Genomic DNA, 22,211 nt, shown 5'->3' with positions numbered 1-22,211 from the left:
TACATACTTGAATTTTAGTAGATTGTGAAGAACCACATAAGCACCAGATAGCAGGGTCTTCAACTTCTTCTGGACAAACCTTCAAACACAATTTTGCATTTAGAACAGTATGGACCCGAAATTCCTTGGGTCATGATCCTGGTGGTTATGATGAAATTGTGCCCAACAGTGCCATCCAGTGTTTACCCAACTAGAGTATGTGGGGACAGTTGAAGGGCACCACCTTTACATAGGACAGGCAGGTGTAAGCTTCTCTATGGGTGCATCTCCAGTGCCTGCCTGCTCATGTCAGTTGGAAACTTTGGTGCCCATCCACCCATGAAAGAGGGGTGTTGCACAGGCATATCATTCCTCTGATGTTTCCAGGTTGCAGGTCCCGGGGTAGTGGCAGATGTGGCCAGAAAGGCTCTGCAGGCTCTGTATTTGTTGACCCTTCACAAACCTCATTTCAATTATGCAGCATGTTTTGTAAGCCCCAAAGGAATGCCCATCCTTATCTCTTTGTAAGGTGACATGCCAAAGGTAGAAGTATACATTAACAATGAAAAAAAGGAGTGGTGGGGAATAACCCAAAAATGAGGCCTTCCCAGCAAAACCATCTAATATATGGACCAAAATACAGCTAAAAATACATAAAAATGCAAAAAAGGAAACAAAAAAGAATTTCAAAAACTTTAAAAGGCCTGTGAACTCCCAAACACTCCAGAGTATCCAGTTTCTATTGGTGAACCTCAAACTGTGGGTGGAGCCCAGGCCATTAAACTGTTAATTTAAATACTTTAATCAGGTTGCGAAATTGAGCAGTCTACGAATGGGGTGCTTGAGGTCAGGCACCTGATTTTGTAACCCATGACCCCTTTCATCCCTCGCAAAATTTACCCTATAGCCTGATCAGACAGCCATTTTAGGTCAACAGATAGATTCCTTATTACCACTATTAATTCCAATTTTTATAGAAGTGGAACTTCTCTTTCTCCTTCTAACAAGGATGCATAGTTGTGATCTGATTTGGATGGATGATAACCTGCTTCCACCAGATGTAATTCTGTTTGTGCTCATTTTTATCATTTTGCACTCATTTAACAATAACAGCTACGTATATTTATGTGCCCACCTGATTGGACTTCTGGGCCTAAATTTTAACCTGGAAGAATGGGTGGGTTGGGGGCGGGGGGTGGGGGGCAGTAAAAATTTTAAAATCTAAAACCCGATCCCAACTCGCCTCCAACCTGCCACTTCCGGTTTTAACGGAGGTGAGACGAGGAGCGGGTGACCAACCCGCTCTTAATAGGCGGGTCGGTCATTGAAAGCTTTCAAGAAGGCTGTGGGCCTCCATTTAAACAGCTTTTTTATTTTTAACCCCTGGGGGCTGGGATTCCCAGGCCTTCTATTTCACGCCATGTGAGACAAGACGAGAAGGCCCGAAACAGCAGGTAAGTGCCTTTATGGCACTGCTTGTGGGTGGGCCCGGAGGAGCAGGAGTGCTTCCTCCAGGCCCAACAAGCCTACCTGCAGCGACCACCCCACCCCACAATCTCCGACCCCACCGATGTCTCCTGACCCCCGATGATTCCTGACCCCCGATGACCCTCTCCCCGATGACTCCCGACCCCCGATGACCCCGTGACTCTTGGCCCCGATCTCGATGACCCACAATGACTCCCGACACCGATGACTCCAATCACTCATGACCCCGTCGATGACCCCCCATGACTCCCGGCCCCGCCCCACCACCCTATGACCCTCCCCCACCCCACCCCAATCTAAGACTTACCTGCTCGCATCCGCTTCCTTCTTGTTTTCCTGTCCGACTGACGACGTCAATCAGGCCGGCCTGTCGGGCGGGAAACCGACAAAAAAAAATAAAAGATGTCCTTACATCAAAATCGTAAGGACATCCGGGAAACCTGTACTTCCAGGTTTCCTGTCAGGAATTCCACCCCGCCCTCCCTACCGGCTCCATGTTAAAATTTAGGCTCTGGGGTGGAAAAGTGGCAGTCATATCTCTGCAGGCAGTGTTTATGGTATGGAGCTAAAATTCTATCTGGATTATAAATGTATGGAGATTTTCAACATTGAATGCACATTTATTTCACTGCCCTTAAAAGGACTCAAAAATAAAATCAGAAATCTGGTTTAGAAGATTGTTTTTGGATCAATATTTCCACTGATTTATTTCTGTTTGCACTGTTCTTTCAGCAGTAATCCCAAGTTGCCAGCTTTGAAACTGCAGAAAATATCATAACCCTGATAGTAACTGCTCAGAACAAAATCCAGGGCCCCGATTTTAACTCTTAGGCAGGTGGATGGCTGGGTGAGTTAGAAACTCACCCGCTGCAGCAGAAAACGGGCTCAAGCTATTTTAACTCCCGGGCCTCATTACCAAGCCACTGGTCCACTTCCCACTGGAATGGGCAGGATGTGGGTGGGAAGCGGCTGCTGGCCTCCGGATAACCAGACGGTCCTTGGCTGCCTGCTGGAGCTCAGGTAAGTTTGGGGAAGTGGGTCTCACGGTAGAGAAGGTGGGGTGGGGTGGGGTGGGGTGGGGGGGGGGGAAGAGTCCGGGGCAGGGAGGGCTTAAACTTTCTTTGTGGGACTTGATGGAGCACTCTGGGTCCTCCTGGCCCCATAAAGGAAAGTGTAAAACTTACCTTTTGTGGCCGCTTGTTCTTCCTGGCTGGTCCTGAAAGGCCTTCACCTGGCAGGAAAGAGTTAAAATTTCAGTTGGGGCCCAATGACATCATTGGACCCTGATTTGCATATTTAAAGAAGGACCCAGCTGGCTTTGGGTGGGTGGCCTAGCAGCCCATCCAAAAGCCTGAGCGAAAATCGAAATTAAAGGCATCCAGGCAGCTTTCTAATGGGTAAATAACCCAGATCATTTTAACTGCCTACCCGCCCGGTTTCTGCCATGCAGGTTCAAAATCGCACCATATGTCACAGAGCCCAAATGCAAATAAACCTTCAGGAAAATAAAACTGTGAACTTTCTCCCTAATATCCAAAGATAAGCAGATAAAATTGCAGATTATCAATCCAACTTTATGATCCATACTTACAGCTCTGACCAGTTTCAGTCATGGACCCAGCAGTGTGTGGACCATCGTGCTCCATGGAGTATTTGATCATTTATGTCTATTCTTCAATCACTTTCTTAAACATATTATGCTGCTTTTAAGGAAATTAATAAACCCAGAATGAATTACTTTTGCTAACAATCCACTCCCATATCCATTGCTTTATAGGAGTAATTAATCTAATCTACAATCTCATCTCAGGCTTGCTAATTTTATACTTATGTTTTCCAATTTCGCAATTACGGTACAAGTTAAGTAACTGTCGATGGCCACATTATCTGTGCCCCATATCTTTTAAAGCCCTGCCTCTTAATTATTTTCAATCTCCTTTGCTCCAATAAAAACAAGCTCAGTTCTCTGAATTTCTCTTCACAACTTTGCATCTGAAGTCCTGGAGCATCCTTGTCACTCTTCTCTAAACTATTACTGATAGATCAATATCTTCCTGAAGGGGCTGTCCAACACTGACGAGAAACTTTGAGTGATCAATAATCACACCCAAATCGTTTGATAATTGTATACCCATATTTCGTGTTCCTGTTCCAGCATACATTACCTTACATTTATCCACATTAAACTTCCATATGAGGAATAACCCTACAAATCCTGGGGGATGAGGCCACAAAGGGGGCTGGAAATGGGAAAGTAGGAGAAATTATTGCAGTTCAGGGTTTAGCTAATCACTTTCTTCTCTGTCACATGTTTTATACATGTGTACTGCAGATTGACTAATGTGGGTGATATTGCCTGTGGCATATTGGAATGATCCAAAGGTATAGAAGATAAAGGCTGTTTTGATCTTACACACTGGTAGTGCTGTGCCTGTGAATGAATTTGATTGCAAGTCACTTTGCAGCATGTGGTACAATTCAGTCACAGATTTGTGATTTGCAGCCTGGGCAAACATTGCTTCTCTGACAGTAGTAGGTATGTTTATCTTGGTTTGTAAGTATTAAGGCGAGGTTTACCAGCCAATGTAGGATTCTCATGGTAAATCCATTTTGGCACTATTGCAGCCGTTGGAGAAAAAATAGCTATACCACAAGAAGTAGTTGAGGCAAATAGCATAGATGCATTTAAGGGGAAGCTAGATAAGCACACAAAGGAGAAAGGAATAAAAGGGTATGCTGATAGGGGTAGATGAAGTAGGGAGGAGGCTCGTGTGGAGTATAAATGCGGGCTTAGACCAGTTGGGCCGAATGGCCTGTTTCTGTGCTGTAGACTCAGTGTAACACGTTAAAATCCATCTGCCATTTTGTTTCTTAGCCTATCAACTTAATAGCTTAGCATTTCCTCCAACTTTGGCAGAATGGGCTTAGCACCCACCCAATTGATGCATGACTGATGTATCGAGGCAATCCTGGGGGTTTGATCATGTAATGTTCTGACCACATGACGTCTGACCATGTGACACCTGATCATGTGATGCCAAATCATGTGATACCTGATCACGTGATGTTGGATCACACAACATCTACAAATGTTACTGCATTTACCTTATAAAGATTGGGTCCCTTGTAGTTGAGTATCTTTGCTCCTGGTTTCGCATCAGCAGCTGTTGTGCGAGATGGTTCAAGAAGCATCCATGATCGGGGAAGAGGGGAAACTGAGAGTGGGGGAGTGATTCATAGGAAGGAACCAGAGGTGGGAGGAACTTTGATTCTCCAGTAACTAATAGTAACTCACCAAAATTGCACCGATAGCTAATAGTAATACTGGTAACACTCAAATTTCCCTCATAACCAACAGTAATACAATAACTCACTGATAGTCTACAAGTAACTGGTAGTAATTGATGTAATGCCCCAACATCCTAACTGTGGCTAGTAGTAATCCTATAACCCGCCGATATTCACCCTGAACCATAGTCAGAAATCCCCTGCGCTGCACAGTTCCCAGTTGATGCCACTTTTAATAGGCCCCATCTCTTCCCCTATCTCCATGGTCTCTGGTTTGGACTCAGGTTCTGTGTGAAGGTGACAACTCTGAACTGGGAGCCTTAATCAGAGCTGATCTATACTTTGACTTCACATGTCAAAATTGGCCGGTACAGACTGACCTGAAGCAAACTGAGCAATCACACAAAGAACAGTGGGCTTGGTGTTTGGGGCACTTCTCACAGGCCACATTATCCGAAACTGAGCTCAGCACCAACATTTCTAAACTACTCCCTGGGATCAGATTCAATAAAGGAGATTTTCCATAGATAGTATGATAAAGAATACAGCACAAGTGGAAGCCCAGGGCCTGTGCCCGTGCTGGCGCTCTCTGCTGTAACCCCATTCTCCCCAGATCTTTCTTTATTCCTCCTTTTTTATACATTTATCTCTTTTCCTTTTAAACAACGGTCTAGTTTGCCTCAATAGCTATGTGGTGAAGCATCCCATGGTCTAATAACCATGAGTTCAAGAACCTTCCTTTTCCCTTCCCCTTTGGTTACTCCAGAGGGAATCCTCAGTCTCCATTCCTATTTACCCACAGTAAGGCCCCCTTTACTGGCTACTCTCATGGCATCACTCCCACTCACCATGTTGCTGCTGCTGTTCCCGGTGCAGCAAAAAATATTGATCCAAAGTCCAACTCATTCTCCAGTCTCCATCTCCATCTCTCCTCTAAGCCCCCATTCCCCAGTTTCCATCTCCCCCCGAGTGCCCATTCCCCCTTCTCGACCTCCCCCGAGTCCAGGTCTCTATCTTTCCCCGAGCCCCCATTCCCAGGTCTCCATCTCTTCCCCCAAGCCCCCATTCCCCAGTCTCCATCTCTCCCCCAAGCCCACATTTCCCATTTCTCCCAAGCCCTGATTCCCCAGTCTCCATCTCCCCGAATCCCCAGTCTCCATCTCCCCCCCAAGCCCCCATTCGCCATCTCTCCAAGTCACCAGTCTCCATCTTTTCCTGAGCCCCCATTCCCCAGTCTCCATCTCTCCCCCAAGCCCCCATTCCCCAGTCTCCTTCTCTCCCCCAAGCCCCCATTCCCCAGTCTCCATCTCTCCCCCAAGCCCCCATTCCCCAGTCTCCTTCTCTCCCCCAAGCCCCCATTCCCCAGTCTCCATCTCTCCCCCAAGCCCCCATTCCCCAGTCCCCATCTCTCCCCCAAGCCCCCATTCCCCAGTCTCCATCTCTCCCCTAAACCCCCATTCCCCAGTCTCCATCTCTCCCCCAAGCCCCCATTCCCCAGTCTCCATCTCTCCCTCAAGCCCCCATTCCCCAGTCTCCATCTCTCCCCCAAGCCCCCATTCCCCAGTCTCCATCTCTCCCCTAAGCCCCCATTCCCCAGTCTCCATCTCTCCCCCAAGCCCCCAGTCTCCTTCTCTCCCCAAGCCCCCATTCCCCAGACTCCATCTCTCCCCAAGCCCCCATTCCCCATCTCTCCCCCAAGCCCCCATTCCCCAGTCTCCATCTCTCCCCAAGCCCCCATTCCCCAGTCTCCATCTCTCCCCAAGTATCCATTCCCCAGTCTCCATCTCTCCCCCAAGCCCCCATTCCCCAGTCTCCATCTCTCCCCCAAGCCCCCATTCCCAGTCTCCTTCTCTCCCCCAAACCCCCATTCCCCAGCTCTCTCTCAAGCCCCCATTCCCCAGTCTCCTTCTCTCCCCCAAGCCCCCATTCTCCAGTCTCCTTCTCTCCCCCAAGCCCCCATTCCCCAGTCTCCATCTCTCCCCCAAGCCCCCATTCCCAGTCTCCTTCTCTCCCCCAAACCCCCATTCCCCAGTCTCCATCTCTCTCTCAAGCCCCCATTCCCCAGTCTCCTTCTCTCCCTCAAGCCCCCATTCTCCAGTCTCCTTCTCTCCCCCAAGCCCCCATTCTCCAGTCTCCATCTCTCCCCCAAGCCCCCATTCTCCAGTCTCCATCTCTCCCCCAAGCCCCCATTCTCCAGTCTCCTTCTCTCCCCCAAGCCCCCATTCCCCAGTCTCCATCTCTCCCCAAGCCCCCATTCCCCAGTCTCCCTTTCCCCCCGATTGCTGATTCCCGAGGATCCCCGATTCCCGACCATGGAGTGTTCCCCAACACACCTGCCGGTCCCGACTCTGCACCGGTGGGCCGAAGGCAGGAAATTACAGTGGAGCCCAGTGCAACGGGGACCTGAATGCAACTGAAGGGGAGTTCGAGCGGTGTCCCAGAGTTCATTCATCCTGCACAGGGACCGACTGCAGCACCGGCGCGAACTGGCACCACAACAAACTTTTCTCCCGAGCTGCCAGCAGCAGGGCTCGGGTGAGGAATCACCAATTTCGGGGATTCCAGCCGAAACCGGGAGGGCTGGGAACCCTAGACTGACCCCAGCAAATGTCTAAGGGTCAGCAATTAAAATATTTTTGTTAGTTTCCTGGCAGGATTCGAACCTATGTCGGGGAGCTATCCTTGGGAACAGGGGGATGGTTGCAGTAGTGGGAGGGGAGGGAAAGTGACCTGCCTGCAGCTCAGCAAAAGGGAGCCCAAATTTCTGTGGTTAAAATTTAAACTTCCTGTGGGGAAGGAATCAATCAATCGCCTCTTTAGGGCGAATATTAAAATCATAAATGGCCTTCCACTGACCTTCAGCAATGCTGGATGCCAGTAACATACTGGCATTACTTGAGTCCAGCATTACTACGGAAGCAATATCTGCAAATACAACTTAGAATTTCATCCTGTCTTTATCATCTACTTTGAATATGCCTGCCCATATTTGGTGCAGCTGCAACAACAGTTATGAAGCTCACACCCTCCAAGAAAAAGCAAATATTTTTTCTCAGTAGTTGTTTTTGTATCTTCACACTCCTCCCTTGGATTCACAGACTGATTAACAGTCTGACAGGCCACCACCTGAATGCTCCTTCCATGGCCATAAGCATTTTTATAACAGTTAATAGGGTGGTTAGTCCAATATAGCAGTAGGGTTTTATGGGCTCCCACAATCCATATGGTGAGTGGGGAGGCAGCCACACCCACTGGACACAAGTGCCATATAAATTCCAGGTAATGACCATCTTGAACAAGAGAAAGTTCAGTCGTCTCCCCCCACCTTAACGTCACCACCATTGTAGTCCCACTCCATCAACATTCAGGGAGTCACCATTGACTAGCAGCTTAACTGGACCAGCCATATCAACACTTTGGCTACAAGACCAGGGCAGAAGCCAGATATTCTGTGAAGAATGTCTCACTCCATGACCCCTTCAAATAGTCTTCATCTACAAGGATCAAGTCAGGAATGTGATAGAATACTCACCACTCAGCTGGATGGGTGTAGCTGCAGCAACAGCTATGATGCTCAACAGAATTCAAGAAAAAACAATGCACTCGATTGGCACTTCTACCACTGGATTCAATATCCCCTCCACCACTGGCATAGTGGCTGTATTAATGTACTGTTTACATGATGCACTGTAGCAACTCACCAAGCTTACTTCAATAGCACCTACCAGCGCCGTTACTTCTACCACCAAAAACGATAAGAGCAGCAATATCATGGGAACACCATCACATCTAAAGTTCCCTGCTGCAGCACCCTCAGACAAGCTTCTTGCAGGCAATCTTATTGGTTATTGCACCTTGCTATTACATAAGTAGGTTGACTCTTTAAGCTGCAGCAGTCAATTAAACAAGGAAGTAAGAGCGCTGAGAGTCACCCTGATATTTTAAAACATTTCTTCACAGGCTGGCAATGTCACATTTTATTTCCCTTCCCTAGTTGCCCTAAGACAATAGTGGTGGGCCTTCTCTTTGCATCACTGCAGTCCTTATGGCGATGGTGCTCTCATAATGGTGTTAGGCCAGGAATTCCAATATCTTGACCCAATGACAATGAAGGAATGGTGATATTTGTTCAAGTCCGGCTGGTTTGTGACTTGGAAGGGAACTTTAGAGGTGATGGTGTTCCCAACATTCCCCTGTTCACTACTTTAGTCACCTCTTCAAAAAATTCAACCGGGTTCATCGGGCATGACCTATCCTTTACAAATCCAGGCTGGCTCTCTGTGATCAGCTGAAAATTTTCAAGGTGTCAGTCACTCGATCCTGAATTATAGTCTTGAGTAATTTTTCGACAACAGATGTTAGGCTAACTGGTCTATAATTCCCTGGTTTCCCTCTCTCACCTTTCTTAAATAGAGGAGTGACATGTGTAATTTTCCAATCTAAAGGAACAGTTACTGATTTGAGAGAACTTTGGAAGATTATAGGTAGGGCATCTGCAATATTTTCACCTATTTCCTTTAAAACCCTGGGATGGAAGCTCTGGTCCTGGGGATTTGTCACTCTTTAGTGCCATTATTTTCTTCATTACTGTTAAATTGCTTACGTTAATTATGGTGAGTTCCTGTCCCTGATTCAAAATTAGTTTCCTTGGGGTGTCCGGCATGCTATATTCTTCCTCTACTGTAAATACTGATGCAAAGTAATTATTTGACATGTCCTCTGGCACAATTCCCTTTTCTAATAATTTTTTATATATATAATAGTGCCTTTACTGTCTCTTCCCTACCTTCTTTTAATATGCACGGATCCTCTCTAAGTTTGATTAATTTATCAATTATCTCTACCATTCTATCTTAAATGTCTTTACACATTTTTTGATCTCTTCTTCTAATGTCATACCCACCTTGTTAGTTTTCTTGGCAAATACTGAAGCGAAGTAACTATTCAATATTTCTGCCATTTCGCAGTCATTACCTGTGACTTTATCTTGTGTATCCGTTATTGACCCTATTCCTATTCTGATTTGATGTGTCTGTAGAATACCTTACAATTTTTTTTTATATTCCATGATAATTTAATTTTGTACTTCCTCTTTGCTTTCCTAATTGTTTTTTTGACATCCTTCCTAACCTCTTTGTATTCCCTTTTGTCATCCTTTCCTTTACTGTCTAAAAACTTAAGAGTATGTCTTTTTCTTTAGTTTCAATTTACTATTACCTCTTTATTCATCCATGGTGGTTCATTATTGGCTAGTTTGTTCTTGTTTTTTAGTGGAATATTTTTCTCCTGATCTCTATTGATCACCGTTTAAAAAATTTCCCACTTCTGTTCTATCCCTTCCTGTCAATTTTTTTTCCAATTGTAAACAATTTTACAACACCAAGTTATAGTCCAGCAATTTTATTTGAAATTCACAAGCTTTTGGAGGCTTCCTCCTTCCTCAGGTGAATGTTGTGGAAACGTTCACCTGAGGAAGGAGGAAGCCTCCGAAAGCTTGTGAATTTCAAATAAAATTGCTGGACTATAACTTGGTGTTGTACAATTTTTTTTCCAGTTTACCTTCCCTGGTTCCATTCTCATCCCCTCAAAATTAACTTTTTTCCAATCTATTACTTTGGTCTTTGTCTTACTTATGTCTTTCTCAATCATTATTTTAAACTTTATTATGTTATGATCACTATTGCCTAGATGTTCCCCTATGCTTATTTCTCTTACCTACTCTGGTTCATTTCCCAATTACTAGGTCCAACAGTGATTCCTCTCTTGTTGGGCTTCTCACATACTGGGTAAGAAAGGCGGCATGTACATACTGTAAAAACTCCATTCTCCTTTCTCCTTTCCCTACCTCTTCTTGCTAGTTTATTTGGGGGTAGTTGAAATTTCCCATGATTATTATTCAATTTTTTTTACCCATTTCATAGATTCGCCCACATATTTCATGCACCACTTCCCTTCCACTATTAGGTGGTCTGTAGAATATACCTATTAATGAGATCAATCCTTTCTTATCCTTTGTCTCAATCCATATGGATTCTGTTTCTATCTTAACATTACTTTTGTCCCTTTTTTCTACTGCCACGATATTGTCTCTAATTAGTAAAATTACTCCACCCCTTCTTCCTTCCCTATCTTTTCTAAATACGTTATATCCTGCAATATTTAACTGCCAGTATTGTTTTTTATGTAGCCATGTTTCAATTATCCCTACTGGGATTATTGCACCCAGTTCCCCATTTTGTTTCTGATGCTGTGTACATTGCTGTACAGGCAATTTAATTTGTTTTTAGTAATTGTTCCCCTCACTTTATTTTTAAGTCATTTTGTACTAATGTTCTATAACTGTATTTGTTCCATGACCATTTATGTTACCCTTATTCCTCACCTTGGTCTGACCTTTACTCTCAACTCCTATTTCTTTTACCTTCAGACTTATGTTATCTTCCCCAGATCTCCCCCCATCCCCCCCGTCTTACTAGTTTAAAGTCCTAATGACAGCCCTATTTATCCTTTCTGCTAGGACTCTGGTCCCACCCTGGTTCAGGTGGAGCACATCCCAGCAGTACAGTTCCTTCCTGTCCCAGTATTGGTACCAGTGTCCCATGAAATGGAACCCCCTCTTTCCCACACCAGTCTTTCAGCCACGCATTCACCTTCCTGATCGGCCTATCCCTAAGCCAATTAGCACATGGCTCGGGTAGTAATCCTGAGATTACCACTGTGAGGTCTTACTGTTTAATTTAGTTCCTAACTTCTGATATTCTTTTAGCAGGACCTCCTTCCTTTTCTTCCCTATGTCATTGGTCCCAACAAGGACCATGACAACTGGACCTTCCCCCTCCCTTTCCAAGTTCCTTTCCAGTTGCTCCGAAATATCCTTTACCTTTGCAGCAGATAGGCAACACACCCTTCTGGACTCTCGGTCGTGACTGTAGAGGATGCTTTCTATCCCCCAATTATCGAATCCACTATGACTGCAACCTTTCTATTCTGCTCTGCCCCCCACAACACCCCACCCCCACCCCGCCCTGGACTGCCTCCTGCTCCACTGTGCCATGGTTAGCATTCTGGCTGATCATCCCGCAGCCTGCATCCTTATCCTCACAGATAGCAAGTACATTGTACCTGTTGGATAGGACCAGTGTCTGCGGGACCTCCTTCTCTATCTCCCATTGGGTCCCCTTACTCTGCTGACTAATAGTCACACTCTCCCCTTTCTGCTTGTTTCCTACACTTGTTATCATCCCCATTAAGAAATGCTCCCCAACACCTGGGTTGCATTCCATACGATAGCACGTAGAGAACCTTCACACTATATATTTTCATTTTACAGTAGAAAGTATTCCATTACCAATACCAGTGAACAGTCACAGGTGATGGTATCCCACTGTCTCTGGCCTCTCACCCCGTATGAAGAGGAAGCCCTGGAACTTGGATAGGCATATAGGAAAAGCACAAGGAGACAGTGAAGTAAGAGGGAAGGCACCAGCTGCAGGTTGGTTACCTCATGTGCATCTTCTCATGTCTCTTCAGCTCTTGCAGTATACGCATAATCTGTCATCATAACACATTGTGAATGCTGAAGGTCATACCTTGTACTAAAAGTGCTGCAACCATTATGCTTCTGATGTACCCTGCTTAACTCTTGTTTTTATGTTGCCCTGGGTATACCACAGTAACAAGAAGAACAAGAGCAGCAAAAAGGAACTTGACTCTCCTGCTTCAGGGATGCCCAGCTCTTCTTCACACATGTTGCCATTACTTTCTCTCTCCCAAGCACCAGCCCAGAGACACCCATCTGGAGGAATAGTTAGTGAGCTTGAATGAAGTGCACAGGATTGACCAGGAGGGGCTGGGAGTGAAAAATGAAGAGACACTTATTGTCCATGCCTCGGGAGCCTTGGGACCGAGATCTCAGATATTCTATATTTCAAAGAAGGAAGGTTTGTTGAGCATCAGACATATGTACACGTACTGGAGATGATGACTGAGAAATTGGACTTGCGCCCAAAACAGGTGGCAAGTCAGTGAAGCGATTGGTTTGCGCCCTAGCTCTGCCCATTTGTACATAAATTTCAATCAGGGTCCTACAACTGGTGTTAGGACCTGATTTGCATATGTAAGGCGCCTAACATCTGTTTCAGCCAGGCACCCTGCACACTTAAAAGTTGCCAGTTTCCAATTTGGTAACCAGCGCACCTCCAGGGGAGATCGGGTGTGGGAGATCGGACCTAAATTTCGTCCCCCTATCCTTCATTTTAAAAAAAATGGGCAAAACAATGTTGAATTTCTTCCCGGTGAATCAAATTGTACTGCAGGTGGGGCTCATTTGGAGAAGTCCACCACCTGTACCTACATCAGCAAGATGGGAATGTATCACCATTGCATGCAAGCGTGGAGCACATAACAACTCCAGGATAACCCTCTCCCACCTCCAATGGAGGATCCAGTTGCACCTTCTGGCATGTAAGTTGCAACTACTGCCATAGCCCGATATCAATGTCACTTTCTTCAGTCTTCCTTCATCAATTTGTGTTGTTGCTCGTTCTATGGGCGTAATCTTAGTCTTCGGAAAGCTGATGTTGAGAAACCAGTGCTTCCCTTCAATAGCCAACTTCTTATTAATCATAAAATAGATTATACCTGAAATGTTAACTTATTCCTTTCTTTTCAGATGCTACCAGACCTGCTGAGTGCTTTAGCATTTTCTGTTTTTGTTTCAGATTTCCAGCATCTACAGTAACAGCCTGGTCTAGAACCCTGCTGTAGGAACAATTTGTACTCTGCTTAATACGGGACCAGAAAATGTTCTTTGAAACATAGCCAGCCTCAGGCATATTGTGAGATACAGATGTCAATTTGACCCTCCCAGAGTGAAAATCACTACAACAGAAAAAACTTGCTTTTGTATACTGATTTTAATGTAAAAAAATGTTCCAAGGCCTTCACAAAGGCGTAAGGAATAAAAATGGACACTAGCCAAGGAAGGAGCTATTAGGACATTACAACACAATAATTCAACACAAATGTACGTTGATGAATGGAAAATAGTTTAGGCTTATGGTAGTGTAATGGTTATGTTACTGGACTAGTAATCGAGTAGGCTTGAACCAAAAATCCAGTAGAATGTGAGTTCAAATCCCATCATGGCAGTTTGAGAATTTGAATTCAGTTTTTTAAAGAATGTGGGAAAAAAAAACCTGGGGTGAAATTGGTCTTGGATGGTAATGTAAATTGGGTGCTAGCAAATCGGCAGCCCGTGACCATGAAGTCAATGGAAAGGAAAGTCAGGCAGGTATAAAATGGGCTGCTGATTCATTATAGCCCATTTTGTGCTGCCACTCAAGACCAATTTCACCCTCCTGGTATCAGTAAATGTGACCAGAAACTTTCAGATTGTTGTAAAAACCCAACTGGTTCACTAATATCCTTTAAGGAAGGAATCCTGCCATTCTTACCCAGTCCAACCTATATATGACACCAGTCAAACACTAATGTGGTTCACTCTTAACTGCCCTCTGATGTAGCCTAGCAAGCCACTCAAATGTATGAAACCCCTACAAAGAATAAAAAGAACAAAGCCACCCAGACCACTTGGCTGCGATTTGGGCGTTGAATCAGGACACGACAAAGGCACACCCTGTGCCTGCAACCCTGCAAAATCCTCTTTACTAATGTCTGGGGACTGGTCCCAAAGTTGGGAAAGCTGTCCCACAGACTAGTCAAGCAGCAGCCTGACAGAGTCATACTCACAGAATCACCTCTCCGTTATATTTAATGGCACTACCATTGCCAAGTCCCCCACCATCAACATCCTGGGGCTCACCATTGATCAAAAAGTCTACTGAACAGGTCACATAAATGCTTTGGCTACTTGAACAGGTTAGAGGCTAGGTATTTTGTAGTGAATAGCTCAGTTCCTGACTCCCCAAGCCTCTTCACCATTTACAAGGCACAAGTTCCTTGCCTGAATGGATGTAGTTGCAACAACATTCAAGAAACTCAACGCCATACAGGAGAAAGCAGTCTGCTTGATTGGCACCTCATTCATTAACCTAAACATCCACCCCCTCAACTAGCAGCTTACTGTGGCTGCAATGTGTGCTACCTAGAAGATGCTACAAGATGCACTGCACCAACTTGCCAAATATTCTTCCACAGCACATCCCAAACTGGTGATCTCCACCACCAAGACTGACAAGGGCAGTAGGTGCAGGGAACTATATTGTGGTTGCTTCAGGGTGGCTGGGTCAAAATACTCCCTACCTAACAGCATTGTGGGATCACCTTCACCATGGGGACCGCAATAATTCTATGAAGAAGGCCCACCACCACTTGCTCAGGGCAATTAGAGATGGACAATAAATGCCGGCCTTGCAAGGACGCCCACGTTGCTGGAATGAATAATAAAAAAATCAGCTACTACTGGAAACAAAAAAGTAAAACTTGGACAAAAAGAACACATGCCATCGTCCTTCGGAGACAAATATCCTTTCATCAAGTTACCGAACAGAAAACGATTGAATCAATGAGTTCACAGGAGGGATTCTGCTACAAGTGATGAACAATAGACGGGAAGTGAAAAAGCGTATTGTACTGTAACTAGAAATGATTCTTGCAGGAGAGAGTTGCGCTATGTTCTTTCAGTAAGAATGACTAATCTATACGGTTAATGCCACTGCATCTTGCTGAAAACACGAGGCAATTCACAGAAATCTTTTTTGGACACACGGGGGAGCTCTGATCCCGTCTTTGCATTTTCGGGCACTCGGGACGTGGGGGTGGGAATGCTGTAGCAAATTTAAAACTAATCACATCATAATTGCTTTAGGGATGTGTGCAGGAAATGCTAAATGATCATCCGTTGCCCCTCAAGACGCTGACAGCGTACAGTAAATATACAAAAGGATTTATGAGAAGTCAGATGTGCATTTTGTGACTAATTCGTGCAAGACTGTAGTTTATAGATCAGCACGGATATATACTCGTTTATATGACAATGAACACACGAACACGTGCTTGACTTTTTACCTGATCTTTAACAAGAATAAACGAACGTGCTGGTTACAATTACGTATCACGATCTTGTGCAGGTGTCATATTTCATGTATGGATCGAGTATACAAGACATAGTTATAGTTTAGATAATTTAACGTGCTTAAAATCACATTGTTGGCCTAAAGAACTTGAAGAAATGTGAACAAACAATACTTTGTGCCTGGTTTCATAGCCATGTTGTGATTACTTTTCGCCCCTATACGTAACCGTTTCTAGCGATGTGACTTCGGTTGATATGAAGAAACAAGCCGAATGACATCATTCACTTCAGTTTTTTTTTAATATAAAGTCAGATCACCAAAGGAAAGTTTTATTTTTAAAGTGGTTTTACTGGTGTCCTAAAATAAATTAAAAACTACCCATGGTTGAGAATCTAATAGTACAGCTATGAGAGACTGCCTTCAGAGGACACTCTTGCAATGTACTCTTGTGTGAAAAATCAGCTTGAAATAATAAGAGAACAGCACTTGAAATACCCTCGGTAGATTGGGATGCATTTAGTATGGAGAAATCTGTAGTGCTGTTTCCATGTAACTCCCTCATTACCATTGACATTCAATACTTTTGAATTTGCAGAAATCCTGTGGAAGTAAGGTTCCAGGGTTTGAGTTAATAGCCCTTGCTAATGTACTCAGTAATACAAAATCAGCAATTCAGGAGCTGGTTTATTATATCACTATTATCTACTACTGAAATAAAGAGCTAGTTGCACTGCCATTACGTGGAACCAAAAAGCTTCACCAGTTCCTTGGAATTCAATGTATTTGTTAAAAAGATTCCCAAAAAATGTTTTAAGGGTGGAGTTGGACATTTACACTATTAAACAACTGGGCACACAGTATAGGTATTGTCACCTTTGAACCAAAGTTCTTAGGATATTATCAGATATTGGATGATACCTTTATGATCTACAACAGAGACAACATCTCACTATTTTCCCCTTTGGATTACACCGAGATTCGTGCTGATACAATATTAAAACGAGTTAGGCGTTAAATCCTAACACCTGGGGTACACTAATGAAAAAGACGAGTCTTGCTAAAATGAAAACAGTGAGCTGCTAACATTAGTATGAGGTCTTCCTTACCCAGGCTCCTAAAATGTTGGATTCACAAACACTTTGAGAATTAAAGTCAAACTATGTTGACGTTGCTTGCCGTTTATACCCTTGATGCAGTATCATGGTGACACCTTTAATAGTTTTCAGCACTGCCACTGTGGACTGCTCGATTATTCTGGTAATGCAACTCATCAATACCGATCAATGCATGCAATCCATATTTCCAAAACTTTAATTTTTACTAGCAAATTTCAGAATAATCCTATTCTGCTTTGTGCTGAAAACAAATTACCTGGCACTATTAATTTCCCTATACTTAGTTTAATTTTATCATCGTGACAGATTTGATTTATTGCCTTTTCTGACTTGAGAATCCTAAAAGTGGCTTGATAAATATTGGCACAATGACCAGCGCAATAGAATTTTTAATTTGGTATGAGTGTTTATGAGTGGGTTATGACTTTGGCCAGATAAACGATGAGAAAGAAAAGTGTTATATTCCGGGAGGAATATCGCAAGCTGATGACGTCTATTGGTGATACATGGTCTTAACGTGACTTGCACCGACTCTGAAAAGAAGGGAAGCAGTCTGATTCATGAATAAAAATCCGAGTGCAAGTGTACAACAAACAATAGTTCATAAAAAAGCTAAGATGTAGACAAATGTTTACAAAGACATCTGTTGCTATGTGTATTTCAAACAGTGTTTGCAAAGATTTCTGATAATTGCATATATATATATAATAGCGTGGAACGGTGGCAAGTTGAACGGCACCAGAATCTCAGCGACGCCTCAGTGAATTGCCGTGAGGAAGATTTTATCAGATTCAGAACTAAACCTGGACCAGATCGTGCACAACACTCAACCAAACTGCAATAGGTATGTGAGAGCCAGCAAAGTTCGGTTTTCTACAATCTAACTGTGGCGCTTCTGTCTTACCAAAGGGTAGGAGGTAGAAAGACAGGCTTTGTTTTTTTGAAGGGTACACCATATATAATTTTCTAACTTTTTATTTCTCTAATATCCAGTCGAGGTGCTCAGTAAAATCGAGTTAATTTCTTTATTGAGAGACTTAAACGTGAATTTTGCTTTTTGGTTTTAAACTTTTGATATTCACTTTACAGATTAAGAATGTCTAACAAAGCGACGATAGCATTTATGGTTGTGTATGGGATCATAATGCATTGCAGTGTCTACTGTTCACCGACTGGAGTGAAGTACCCAGGACTTAGGTAGGTAACTCTGTCCCTGTCATTCAGTGGAGCTCACTTTTCCTTCACACGCCTTTCTGATTTGGATCTTTTCTTTGTTACCACCTATTTACTTTGCATTGTGTTATCTCCCTTCTTTGCCTTGCTTTTCTCTCTTTTAAGTTACTGTTTCCAGAAGATAGGTCATCCCTCCATGTAGAGACTTTTACTTGTTGACAGCCAGTGATGCGAGCGCGATACCGGGCGCCCCGCTCCGGCGATGCCTCTTGATTTTTATCTCCCTGTCTTGGTTTCGCAGCGTGGGAGATAGGAATGGATGAGAGAGGGGCGAGGAGCAGAGAGAGAGAGAGAGACCTTTATTGAGAATTATAATTACAAAGACAGAGGGATTTAAGGCAGTGGTAGGGAGACGTACGAGAAAGAAAATGTGGAATTAAAATAGAAAGAGATGGGAGCCGAAAACATGGACAAGTTAAATGGGAACTAGAAAGAAGAGTAAAGGGAAGAGGTAAAGGACCCAGCCGGGGGCAGAGCCATAACGCTACGCCAGTTGCGTCGGCTTATTCCTTATAAATGTGCTGAAGGACTTGGAGAAAAGCCCTTGCAGATGGTAGGATTTTGTTTTTTTTTCAAATAGCGTATTTTATGCCGATCTCGGTGGTGGTGATAGAGGGTTCAAGAATAATCCGAGCCTACTACAAACATCGCAACAAGGGTTCGGTTCTCGGATAGTGTCGAAGGTGGTATGTTAGTGCTTGTTTATTTAGGGGTGAAAGCCTATAGCAGGCTTGGCGTCTTTTCACTTTGATTAATGGGAAGTAAAAGAGAGAATCGTGTGATTAGCATTAATACCGGAGAGAGAAAATACATAATTGCCGCGGAATGACTGGACGGCGCAGGAAGTCGAGTTGTATGGATGTATGGTAGGTGTGATGGAGTTGAGTGCTTGATAAAATGAATGTAGAGACTGAGCCTAATGGAAGTCCCGAGAGAGTCGGTGTGAAATCGCGTCAATTACTGTCATGGGGCGAGTAGGAGGAGGAAGAGGCCACTGTTGTAAACGCGGGGCTGCTGCCTAAGATCAGGAGCGGTTATTAAATATATGAGCTGCAGGCTTTAGAAAGCCGCATTCAATAACCAGTCCAGTTCTTTAAAAAAAAACTGACCTAAGTCCTCAGTTTCTCTGACGAAACGTTCTTCAGATTTGGAGGTACATTTGCTTTTTATTTTTAGTAATGCTGTGATTTTCTCATAGATTTTTGAAGTTTAAAAAAATATAGTAGAAGATTTTGCCTCTTTCGGAGTACGTTGGGAGGTTGCAGCTACGGAATGTTTGGTTGTATTGGATCAGCAGGGCACCTTAACAAATATTCGCGGAAATGTTCACGCATTCCTAGTAAGCCAGGAGGGGGTGGCGAGACGCTTAACTCATTCCAATTGTCAAAAACTTGCTCTTGTAATCATCCGGGAGTTTAAAAAAATGTCAACAATACTGGCGTGGCTATTGGAAATAGCACTTAATAGCTAAAATGTCGAACCTTATGCTTAGAAATCCTTTCATTGGGTAGATTAGTGCGTGTGGAGTGTGAAGGTAACTAGAATTACAATAATGTTTAAAGCATTAGCAGTGCTAGTGTTTGATGTTCGATCGATCGTAACCTGGGCATGGTGAGTCTAACATTAGGAATACATAATTAGTTGGTCCTGTACATCATTGAGTTCCAATAAGGATTGGCTTGATGAGGATATTGTCCTCAACACCAGATATAATTCATCATTCTAATCAACAACTTCTGGCCTCAGATGTTTAAGTCAACGGTGACGGTGAGGGGATTATTAGCAGTTATAACGATCACTGACATTACAAAGTTAGTCTGTTCCCGATCGTTATTCTTGTAAATAAACTACTGTGGTAAATGTGAAGAACAACGCTGATTTTACATGAGTCCTTTCGATAACGGCGTGAACCGGTTAAAGTATCGAAATCTGGCCCACGCCCTATATGATACCCCTCGTTACCCTAGAGGGGGAAAAACGTGAATATTTTGAACTTTCATTTCGCCTCACCACAAGAGCCACGAAATAGGCTCGTACACAGTCTGTTTAAATTATTCACGTTCCGTACAGACCACGAACCCCCGTGAGAATAGGGCACTGCACAATATCAGAAAGATTCCTGTAGCGTCCGTGGATTTCGATTTACAGATTTATGAATTACTTATGGGAATGAAGAACGTCAGAACAAGTTGGGCATCACTTGTTAGTTTGCTCACGTTTGATGTGGGTCTCGGTAGACTCTTACATCAATGCCTTAATCTCAATACTAAGCAGAGCGCATCTATGGCTGTGAAAAAGAAGTAAATCACAACCAGAGAACAAAAGGAAAACAAATGAATGTTCATCACCAACCACTTCGATGTCAGTTCATCCTTTTACCAACTGATGCGTATAGATCATAATATTTTTGTTCCTTCCTAGGGTTGAAGATGAGGCGTATGATGAAGAAGGAAACTCACTACCGGATTTGACTTACGAAGCTGATCGAAATGGCATTCGAATTCCTTCATCGGTGATTGACGATGTGAACACGTTATACTATCCGCCGGAGAAAAGGTGACTTTTATATTGGTGCGAAAAATCCCTAAGTGTCATCTCGACCGTTGATCGACGGGGCTGTGTCGGAGTTTTATATATTTTTGTATATATACTTATCAGATATTCATTTTAAAATAATGAGACTTCTTTAAAAAATCCGAATTGTTAAAGAAGCCCTGTACGGGTTACGTATTAGCGAGATAGCGCACAACGTGGTTTAAAAAATAGCATAAATTAATGTTAATCAATTCAATAATTAAGATGCTAGACCCGTTCGTCAAGAAAGCTCTGCAATGTCGAGCAATTCAAAAATCTGCAATATCTAGCAGCATGCATTTAAGATAATATAATTTATTTTTAGTGACATTATCAGCGATTCCTAAATCTAGTTTGAACAAATAATTAATTTAGATGTTTAGTTCTGATCGTGGATCACTGATGTTTTCTTGTACGTGGCCTTTGTGTACCTCAGAACAGAAAGACATGCTGATGGGATGTTTAATAAACGCCTAAGGGCATTGTTGGCGCTGGAAAAAGCAACTCTATTACTTCTGTCCTCCATTCATACAAAGCGCGATGGGTGAGTTTATAGCACTTGGAAATAATCATAAAAATTGCGGCATCCCAAATGAATCGTTTTTTTAGTTCTTTCCCATATTCTATTTAGGTTGCGTTGCTGCTTCATCGCATCCATCTCGTTTATTCCTTTTGTTTATTAATTTTCTCTGCCCCACTTCCTATTATCTCTTTCAATCTGGTAAAGCCATATAGGGTACCCCCTGGGAATGGGACTATTTACATTAGTTATGAAGATCCAGGCTATCACTGTTCATGAACACAACACGCCTCGTTTTGTGTTTGGTGTTTGGTAAACCAGCCAACAAGCAGCAGTGCCTTTAAATTGAAATAAAGATGGGAATCACATTCACTTTCCAAATAACCGTCTCCGTTCATCGCATTGCTCGACATTTCAAGGAGCAAGTTAGTGAAGACTGCTATTTAGTATCACGGGAATGGCGCGAGTTTAGTACAGGATGCGTTTTAATCTATCAGCAGTTGTGCATATTATATGTAAAAGGTCTTGGAGTCTTGATTTTATTTTTTATCTGCAGTGGCAGCAATGTTGAGAAGGATACAGAACCCCTGTCAAAGCGACATTCCGATGGCATCTTTACCGACAGCTACAGCCGTTATAGGAAACAGATGGCTGTCAAGAAATACCTGGCAGCCGTCCTGGGGAAAAGGTATAAACAAAGGGTTAAAAATAAAGGACGCCGAGTATTCTATTTGTAGCGATGAGTGACCACCCACCCTGTGTATACAGCCCTATCCAAGATTCGTTTCAAACGACTGAATAATCATCGCTCCTCTGTTATTTAAACATGTATTTATGTATGAAGTAAAGCTATTAAAAACGAATATTTTGATAAAAATATTGTTTTTTGTAAAACACTATAGAACGCACAAATCTACTTTGTGGACGATTCATTTTTTGGGTTATATATTGCAGAGCAATTCATATAAAGTGTGCACA

The 22,211-nt window shown here is 43.4% G+C and overlaps 1 protein-coding gene across 2 annotated transcripts; it reads left to right on the top strand.

The window, feature by feature from the left end:
• Positions 1-17,999: 17,999 nt before the first annotated feature.
• LOC137306272 (glucagon family neuropeptides-like) lies at positions 18,000-21,970 on the top strand. 2 transcript variants are annotated; one of them, XM_067975445.1, is made up of 4 exons: positions 18,000-18,103; positions 20,561-20,695; positions 21,150-21,257; positions 21,790-21,970. In XM_067975445.1, exons 1-4 carry the CDS (start codon positions 18,003-18,005, stop codon positions 21,968-21,970), a joined length of 525 nt encoding a protein of 174 aa, XP_067831546.1. In that variant the 5' UTR covers positions 18,000-18,002. The 2 variants fall into 2 exon arrangements, with proteins under 2 accessions (XP_067831546.1, XP_067831540.1); XM_067975439.1 differs by lacking the exon at positions 21,150-21,257 and having other exon boundaries at positions 18,003-18,103.
• Positions 21,971-22,211: the final 241 nt, after the last annotated feature.

The sequence above is a fragment of the Heptranchias perlo genome, chromosome 3, assembly GCF_035084215.1.
Source record: "Heptranchias perlo isolate sHepPer1 chromosome 3, sHepPer1.hap1, whole genome shotgun sequence".
NCBI lineage: Eukaryota > Metazoa > Chordata > Chondrichthyes > Hexanchiformes > Hexanchidae > Heptranchias > Heptranchias perlo.
This window is presented reverse-complemented; position numbering and strand designations above follow the sequence as displayed.

What these genes read in the sequence shown, in the direction of transcription:
- LOC137306272 (XM_067975445.1), top strand. Translation starts at nt 18,003, where the DNA reads ATGTCTAACAAAGCGACGATAGCATTTATGGTTGTGTATGGGATCATA. An exon ending in GTGAAGTACCCAGGACTTAG is followed by an intron (nt 18,104 to 20,560) that starts GTAGGTAACTCT and finishes GTTCCTTCCTAG; the next exon opens with GGTTGAAGATGAGGCGTATG. An exon ending in ATTCATACAAAGCGCGATGG is followed by an intron (nt 21,258 to 21,789) that starts GTGAGTTTATAG and finishes TTTTATCTGCAG; the next exon opens with TGGCAGCAATGTTGAGAAGG.